General features: G+C 41.5%; 1 protein-coding gene across 1 annotated transcript in view; it reads left to right on the top strand.

Moving 5' to 3' along the window:
* LOC103207942 (zinc finger protein OZF-like) overlaps window positions 1-5359 on the top strand; it is a 104693-nt gene extending 99334 nt beyond the window's left edge. Inside the window, 1 exon segment of the mRNA XM_007953639.2 lies at window positions 4366-5359. Coding sequence (XP_007951830.2) covers window positions 4366-5359 — 994 coding nt within the window.
* Window positions 5360-9735: the final 4376 nt, after the last annotated feature.

Below are 9735 nucleotides of genomic sequence, written 5' to 3'. Positions count from 1 at the left end.
AAAGATGCTGCACTGGAGGTACTCACTTGGTTATGCCAAGAGATTTGGAAGACAGTTACCTGGCCAACTGACTAGAAGAGATCCATATTTGTACCCATGCCAAAGAAAGGTGATCCCACAGAAGGTGGAAATTATCAAACCAATATCAGTGGTATCACATGCAAGTAAAATCTTAACTGAAGATAATTCAAAAATGGTTGTAGCAGTATATTGACATGAAACTTCCAGAAATGCAGGCTGGATTCAGAAGAGGACATGAAGTGAGGGATATTATAGCTGATGTCATGTGGATCTTGGCTGAAAGCAAAGAATACCAGGAGGATATTCACTTGTGCTTTATTGACTATGCAAAGGCATTCGATTGTGTGGATCATAACAAATTGTGGGTAACATTGAGAAGAATGGGAATTCCAGAACACTTGATTGTACTCATGAGGAACCTGTACATAGACCAGGAGGCTGTCATTCAAACAGAACAAAGAAATAATGCATGATTTAAAATCAGGAAGTGTGTCAGGGATGTATCCTTTCATCATACTTATTCAATCTATATGCTGAGCAAACAGTAGTAGAAGCTGGACTATATGAAGAAGAATGTGGCATCAGGATTGGAGGAAGGCTCATTAACAACCTGAGATATACAGATGACACAACTTTGCTTGCTGAAAGTGAGGATGACTAGGAGCATTGACTGATGGAGATTAAAGACTATAGTCTGCAGTATGAATTACACCTCAATATAAAGAAAACAAAAATCCTCACAACTGGACCAATAAGCAGCATCACAATAAATGAAGAAAAGACTGAAGTTGTCAAAGACTTCACAATACTTGGTTCTACAATCAGCGCCAATGGAAGCAGCAGTCAAGACATTAAAAGACATACTGCATTGGGCAAATCTGTTGCAAAAGACCTCTTTCAAGCACTGAAGAGCAAAGATATCTCCTTGAAGACTTAAGATGTGCCTAACCCAAGCCATGGTATTTTCAATCACCTCATATGCACGTGAGAGCTGGACAGTAAGGAAGACCAAAGAAGAGTTGATGCTTTTGAGTTGTGGTCTTGGCAAAGAATGATGAAAGTACTGTGGACTTTTGAAAGAACTAACAGATCTGTCCTGAAAGAAGTGCAGTTGGAATGTTCCTTGGAAGCGAGAATGGCCAGACTTCATCTCACCTGCTTTGTTCGTGTTATCAGAAGGGACCATTCTCTGGAGAAAGATGTCATGCTTGGTAAAGTGGAGGGTCAATGAAGAAGGGGAAGGCCCTCAACAAGATGGATTAACCTGGTGGCTGCAGCAATGGGCTCAGGTATAGTAGGGATCATGAGGCTGGCACAGGACCAGGCAGTGTTTCATTGCGTTGTGCATGGGGTTGCTATGAGTTGGCGATGACTTGATGGCACATAACAACAACAGTACTTTGGAGGAAGGAGCCATGGTGGCACAGTAGTTAAAGTGTTCAATTGCTAACCCACAGGTTGACAGTTTAAACCCACCAGTCTCTGTCTGGGAGAAAGAAGTGGCAGTCTGTTTCTGTAAAGATGTACAGCCTTGGAAATCCTATGGTGCAGTTCTACTCAATCATGTAGAGTCACTATGAGTCAAAATGTACTTAATGACAGTGACATACTTTGGAAGTTATCCTATTTGAGAATTAGGTTAATGAAGTCATACTAAGTATAGGTTTCTTAACCCAAACTTTTTTTATTTTTTGTAATTTTTGGGGGGGAACTGATTGATTATTATTATTATTGCGTTTTGAGTGAAAGTTTACAGAGAAAATTCATTTTTCATTCAGCAGTTCATACACATTTTGTTTTGTGACATTGATTCCAATCCCCAAAATATAACAGCTTTCTTCCTACTTCTTCCCTTTGGTTACCTTTTCCTTTTGTCAATATTTCCTATGCATTCCTGACTTCTGAGTTTTTTCCCTGGAAAATGCTGCCCTTCTGATCTCACATGGTTGATTGTTCTAAGGAGTGCACCTCCCTGGTGTAATTGTTTACCTTGTAGAGCTATTTATCATTTCACTGAAAGTTATACCATGGGAATAAGTTCAATTCCAGCCCCAAAGGGTGACTAGGGGCCATAGTTTCAGGGGTTTAACCAATCTCTATCAGACCAATAAGCCTGTTTTTTTTTTTTATGATTTTTAATTTTGTTCCACATTTTCCCTCACTCTATCCAGGATCTCCAATTTTGACCCATTTCTGAGTGGTTGTCAGTGATAGCCAGGCACCTTCTAGTTCTTCTGGTCTCAGGGTTGTATAGGCTGACATTCCCATGGTCCACTAGTCCCTTGGATTAATTGTTTCCAGGTGTCTTTTAATTTTCTTAACAGCTCTGGTGGCGTTGTGCCTAAGGCACTTGACTGCTAACCAGAAGCCTAGTGGTTCAAACCCACCAGCCACTCCTCAGGAGGAAAGCTGGACAATCTACTTCCGTAGTGATTCTGATTCAGAAACCCAAGGAGGGGTTGCAGTGAGTTGGATCCAACTCGACAGCAGTGAGTTCGGTTTTTCGTTGGTTAATTTTCTTGACTCTTCTTTGCTAGCCAGAGATATATTTAAAAGGTCAGATTAGGTAGGCACAGCAGTAAGGAGCTACAAAGGGAACAGAAGAAGAAAAGCTGGAAGAGGCAGACATTTTCCCCCAGAGTGAACAGAGAGCACCTTGCCCTAGAACTGGTGTTTTGAATTCAGACTTCTAGCCTCCTAAACTGTGATGAAAATAAAGTTGTTTGTTAAAGCCACCCTTTGGGATATTTCTGTTATAGCACCAATAAGAAACTAAGATTCTCATGATCTCCCTTTCTCCACAAGCCCCATGTTAGCTATGCCCATTTATTCTCCCAGCAACACAAGAGAAAGATCTGAGGAAAATGAAATTGGACTCATTCAAGGCTATTGTGTCAAGGAATACTGGCAAAAGAAGAGTCCTTTGAGGACCAGCCCTGTATAGCAGGAATTAGATTTGAATAAACAAATGAGAAAAATCTCTGTGGGATTAAGGAGACCGAACTGCCCAGATGGCTAATCTTCCTTTTCTAACTTTCATCAGTTCTCTCACATCTGTGTTCCTAGAGAAATACCTTTGTTTCATTTTATAACGTTACATGTGCATTGTGTCCGATACCTTTCTACATCTTATTTGTGTCACCTCACTCTTAATTTTCATGGACATACCGAAAAAAAAAAAAAAAAAAAAACACCACCAAACTCACTGCGGTCAAGTCAGATCCAGCTCATAGCAACTCCTGCTTGGGTTTCCAACATAGTATCACTGCAGAAGTAGATTGCCCAATCTTCCACTTTTAAATTGCTTTTAGACCATCTCTCAAGTCCTAAAACACCAAAATACCCAGTTTTTCTTTGTTCTCAGCTGCTTTTTTTCCCCTGATAATTTTTTCCCTTTTGTTTCATATGGTGAACCTCAACTGAAATCTTTGGTCAGTTTCTCGAAAACTTAAAGATGGAGAAAAGCTATCTGGTGAACAGATAATAGTACGATTAATGAAGAATGGCACCTGGTCCTCCATGTTACGAGAAATATATGAATTCCATGGTTTTGAAGATAAGCATAACAATCCAGAGAGACATATAAGGTGAGTGGCAATCCCACGATAGAGAATAATGCTTCAGGAGAGAGATTTAAGTTGTCATGATGTTGAAATATATAAATAAGTGCCTCTGAAACACAGAAAATTTTTTAACTGCAATGTTTTCATAATATTGAATCTGTTACCGAGTATGAAGCATATTCACTTGTACACAATTGTCAGTAAGCTCCATGTTTTTGAAACACTGAGTAATGGCAACATCCCTGACAGATGAGTTAAACTATGGCATGTGAGACAACTCAGCAAAAAACATACATGTTGACTTTATTTAATAATGGCCAAATGCCAACAAATTTATTTTCAACAGCATTTTGTCTGTTTTTCACAGGAGGCTTACATTAGAGAAGCTCCGTGGAGGTAATGAAGACATTCAGTACGGAAAAACAGTCAGCTGGATTCCAAATATTACTGTGCTTAAGAGAACTTCTCCTAAAGTAAATCCGTCTGAATGCTGTGAGTGTGGAAAATTCTTGGCTCATTCTTCACTTACTCATCATATCACATCTCACGCTGGATGCAGTAATTACCAGTGTGAGGAATGTGGAGAATTCTGCAGTTGTCTCTCTCACCCAAGCATTCCTGTGAGAAGTCTTACTGTAGACAAACCCTATAAGTGTAAGATGTGTGGGAAAGGTTTTGTTTATAACTCACCTCTTAAGAAACATGTGGCAACACTTAATGGAAAGAAACCCTATGAGTGTAACAAATCTGATTGCTTTTCATCCTTTGGTGCACATGCGAGAGGTCATAAGTGTGAGTGTAAAAAATGTTGGAAAATCTATACTCGTCCCTCATCCCTCATTTTACCTAAAATGATTCATAGTAGTGATAAACCTTACGAGTGTATGGAATGTGAGACAGCCTCATCCCTCATTGAACACATAAAACACAATGAGGAGAAGCCTTATGAATGTAAGGAATGTGGGAAAGCTTTTAGTCGTTCCTCATCCCTCATTACACACATAAGAATCCACAGTGGAGAGAAGCCTTATGAATGTAAGGAATGTGGCAAGGCCTTTAGTCGCTCCTCTTCCCTCACTGAACATACAAGAACTCACAGTGGAGAGAGGCCTTATAAATGTAAGGAATGTGGGAAAGCTTTTAGTCGATCCTCACACCTCATTAACCATAGAAGAACTCACAATGGAGAGCGGCCTTATAAATGTAAAGAATGTGGGAAAACCTTTAGTCAGTTTTCAATCATAACTAGACATATAAGAATTCACAGTGGAGAGAGGCCTTATGAATGTAAAGAATGTGGGAAAGCCTTCAGTCATTCCTCAACCCTCACTAAACATACAAGAATTCACAGTGGAGAGAGGCCTTATGTTTGTAAGGAATGTGGGAAAGCCTTTAGTTGTGCCTCATCCCTCACTATACATATAAGAACCCACAGTGGAGAGAGACCGTATGAATGTAAGGAGTGTAGAAAAGTCTTCAGTCGTTCCTCATCCCTCACAGAGCACATAAGAACTCACAGTGGAGAGAAGCCTTATGAATGTAAGGAATGTGGGAAAGCCTTTAGTCAGTCTTCATCTCTCACTAAACATATAAGAACTCACAGTGAAGGGAGGCCTTATAAATGTAAGGAATGTGGCAAAGTCTTTAGTAATTCCTCATACCTCACTTTTCACATAAGAAATCACATGGGACAAAAGCCTTCTTAATGTGAGGAATGGAGGAAAGCCTTTAGTCACTTCTCATCCATCACTGCACAGAGAATTCACAATGAATAGCCACCTTGTGAATGTGAGGAATACAGGAAAGCCACTTGTTGCTCATCTTCAGTAAACATATGAGAGCTTACAGTGGACTCATGTGTAGAGGGTATGTAGAAAAATCTCGAGTTATTCCTCCTCCCTCTGTAAACATACTAACGCCAGGTAGAGAGGTGGAGAGGGTTGTTATGAATGTGAGGAATGTGGGGGAAGTCTTCTAATAGTGCTCATCCTTTGAAACATCTGGGGAGGGGCACACTGCAGAGAAACAATATGCATGTAAGTACTTCTGGATAGAACATTAAGTTCATTCCTTATGTTTTCACAAACCCGAAAGAAAATACATGGCAGAGAAACCATGTCAGTGTGAAGAATATGGATAAGTTTTTTTTTCCCTTCTCCCCATTCTTTGAAAGACATTTTAATTCATGCATATGCAAAAGCTTTCCCTAATTAACCCTACTGAACACATGCAAAGTCACCCTTGCGAGACAGTGCGTAATGTAAAACACCTGGGAAAATCTATACACTTTTTTCCATTCTTAAACAACATACAAGATATTATACTGTGGCTTAATCTTGTGAATGAAAAAGATAAAGCCTTCCAGTATGCTGTGAGGTGATGAATCTCCTTGCAGTACAATTCATCCTTTTTCTGTGTTCCTGCTATTCACTATTGGTTGTAGAATGTCCAGACCAGAAGGCAGTGAGACCTCCATGAGGCCTACAGAGACTTTAGAATGCAGAGAGAGGCTCAGTGAGCTTCCTGGTTGGTTCAAGACACCCATGCATGTGGGAAGGTAGTACATCTCTGGAGATTTACCCAGACCTTGCCATAGGCATCTCTTTCTTTGTATCTTTTTTATTAAAGCTGTTGTAGGCATGGTACTCTCTGTGAGGTCTGTGAGTTGTTCTAGCATGTAATGAAAACCAAATGAATTAGCGGGGGCTAACTTCTCAGAAGTGGAAGGAGTTGGATGAACTGAGCTTGCAGCTGGCATCAGCTCATTTGGCAGTCTGAATGCTGACCTGTCCCCTGGTGGCTACAGTCAGTGAGAAACTGTGTGCCACATTGGCAGCTGGGTTCAGAACTGAACAGTAAAGGGATGTCTGAGATTTTCCCAGGATGCAGGTGGTATGTAGAATGTTGTTGTTATGTGCCATTGAGTCAGCTGTGACTCATAGCGACCCCTCCTTGGGTTTCCAAGGCGGTATCACTACGGAAGTAGATTGCCCAACCTTCCTTCGGAGAAGTGGCTGGTGGATTTGAGCCACCAGCCTTCTGGTTAGCAGCCAAGTGCCTTAGGCACTATGCTACGAGAGCTCCTGGTGTATAGAGTAGGATTTGTAAACTACCACACAAGTTAACATCAGAGGTGAGGTAAATGGCAGTCTCCCTGGAACTCAGAAATGTATGAGGTCTCACACACTGGAGAAATGCTGTGATTGTAAACAATGTGAGGAAGCCTTCAATCACATTATTTTCCTTTTTGTGCACCAGGAAATTTATACCAGTGGAAGAATCTTATCAAAGTTACAAATGTGGAGTGTACCAGTGCCTTATCCCCATATGCATGGATTTCCACTTTGTATTTTTTGATGATAACATTAAAGTGATAAATATCACTCTAAGTCTCCTTTTGATCTTAGGACATGAATTTTGAAAAGTAGGGTTTGCATTTTGCCTCATTTATATAAAAAGTAATTAGAACATCTCATCAACACATGGGTGTATACCAACTGTCAAGTTTTAACTTTCTTTTTTCTTCAGATTGCACACCACTAAAGTACTCTTTGTAGAAAATTTGGTTTTGAAAGTATATGGAAAAACATTCAGAGGGGGATCTGTGTAGGAGGTCCTTGATAGAGTGGGAGAGCAATGTGGAACAAAACTCAGACTCATGAAAAACAGGACTAAGTTTGCTGGTCTCAAAGAGCCTGGTGACACCCCTGAGACAATGGCCTTCAGGTCTGGAATTGAACCCACTCCTGTGGCTTCCAGCCAAATAAAAGACAGGCATATGAGCTGAACACTTACATTAGGTAGATGCACTCCTTGGAGAGATTGCTCATGGGAGAATAGAAGGGCTGTGTATGCACAGGGAGACAGCTCAGGGGGCAGGAGTGCAAGGGAGGGAAAGACACAGGGAAGAGGTTAACTATGGGGAGGAAGTGAGAAGAGAGCTGCTGCATTGTGGGAGATTACAGTCACTGTCATGAGACAAAGTGTATGTGAACTGCAGTATGGAAGATGAATTTTCTCTGTAAACTTTCACCCAAATCACAATAAAATTTTTTTAAAAAAGTATATGGAAAAGAAAATAGTATTTAAAATTTTACCACTCTTGGTATTTTAGAATTTCATTTTAGCTTTACTTGTATGCACAGCAGTGTTTTCAACAGAATTAGGATTGTAGTATATGTTCTGTGTTGCATGGCGTGTTTTGCATTTCATCTCATTTATTTTTCCCTACCACTATCATGATCCCTGGTTTACTGACGAGGAAACAGCAAATAAAGTTTTAATCCAAAATCATCTCAGAAGTGCCTATCTCAAATGTGGTTATGAGAAGCAGGATTTGCATGGAAGGGCAGCTCATTCTTGGGCCCACAGTGATGGCAGGCCCACCCACAGCCCCATTCTGACCTCCCTGCAGTAGAGCTTCTGTCCTCAAAGGCTCAGAGCCTGTGCTCATTGTCTAAGCCCTGGTTTTCTAATTCTAACCATTCAGGAGTATGTCCCAGGCCAAGAGCTGAGGCTGCAGTTTCTGGGCTGCAGTGTGGCTACTGCTCCATGCCCACTGCAGGGCCTGGAAAAGTTGCGTGCCCTGCTGCTGGTGTCGTTGTTGTTAGGTGCCGTCAAGTCAGACCCAACTCATAGCAACTCCTCCTTGGGTTTCCGAGGCAGTATCACTACAGAAGTAGATTGCCCCATCTTCCTTCCAGGGAGTGGCTGGTGGATTTGAACCACCAGCCTTCTGGTTAAGAGTCAAGTGCCTTAGGCACTACACTACCAGACCTCCTCCTGGGGCTCCTGTATTAGGATTAGGCAAGGGGCTGTTGGGCCTGGTGGCTTATCCTGTGCCCCTCTGCCCAGGCTGAAGTCGGAGCTGCCTCAGTGACGACTCATATAAGAGGCCTGGGAAATGGTGGCTGCCGTTAGTAGAAACCTTCAAATTGGACATTTCTTTGACCCAGCAGTTCTCCTTTTAGTATCATCCTATGGAAACCCCTGGGCACGATCATGTCTGTTGATAGTCATGATGGATAGTGGAAACCCTGAGAGTCAGTGTCCACTAGGAAGGGCATTGTTAGGTAAATGCCTGACCACACATCAGAACACTGAGCTGCCTCTAAATGATTGTTTTCAGAAAAGTTTGGCTCACAGGAGAGGCAGTTGTTGTATAATGTGTGAAAAACAGGATATACAACTGTGTACATGATGGCAGTTTGTAAAGCACATATAGACGTACATTTTATAAAGGTGGGCAAACCAGCCTGTGGAGACGGTCCATCCAAGAACATTAGAACATTAACAGGGATTCGCCCTTAAATTATGATTGATTACTCTTCTCATTTTGATTGAGTGATTTCTCACTTTGGTTCTCTATAATTTCCAATGAACAATTTACAGTCATTGTACACTGCTTGTGAAATTTTTTTAACCTTGTTTTTTTAAATTGAAAAATCTTAATTCTCTTTCGGAATGTAGAGTTACGTGAGTTGACAAATGCATTTTAAGTGTTTGTTAGTAACACAGTTCAAGTACAGAATAGTGCCACTCTCCCTCCAAATTCCTCCCCCTTGCTGCCCCATTTAGTTAAACTGTCTCCTGACTGAATCCCTGACAACTGTCTATACATGTCACACACTCTAGTTTTTTGACTCTGGCTCCTCTCACTTAGCATAATCCATTTGAGAGTCATCCATGTTGATGAGTGTGTCGATTGTTCCTTTCTGTTGTGGGTTGTTGTTGTTAGGTGCTGTCCAGTCAGCTCCGACTCATAGCAACCCTGTGTACAACAGAATGAAACACTGCCTGGTCCTGCATCAGCCTCACAATCTCTGCTATACCTGAGCCCATCATTGCAGCCATCTCGTTGAGGGCCTTCCCCTTCTTTGCTGACCCTCCACTTTACCAAGCATATTTTTCTCCAGGGAATGGTCCCTGTGGTAGTCAAGTTTGTGTGTCAACTTGGCTGGGCCTGGTTGAGTGGCTGGGCAGCTGGATGCTGTTATTCCCCATGGTGGAATCTATTGGAGCAGCTGAGTAGCTGCTTTAAGGATGTGGTCTGCTTCCTATAAATAAGAAACAGCTTTGGGAATGGTCTCTAGCTTATAGCACGCTTGAAACCTAGATGTAGCTGTGTCATTCAGTTCAGCAGTCTGCTATA

Source organism: Orycteropus afer, unplaced genomic scaffold (genome assembly GCF_000298275.1).
Source record: "Orycteropus afer afer isolate SDZICR_OR568_19922 unplaced genomic scaffold, OryAfe1.0 scaffold00402, whole genome shotgun sequence".
In the NCBI taxonomy this organism is placed as follows: Eukaryota; Metazoa; Chordata; class Mammalia; order Tubulidentata; family Orycteropodidae; genus Orycteropus; species Orycteropus afer.
Note: the sequence above shows the minus strand (reverse complement) of the source record. Positions and strands in the feature narration are given on the sequence as shown.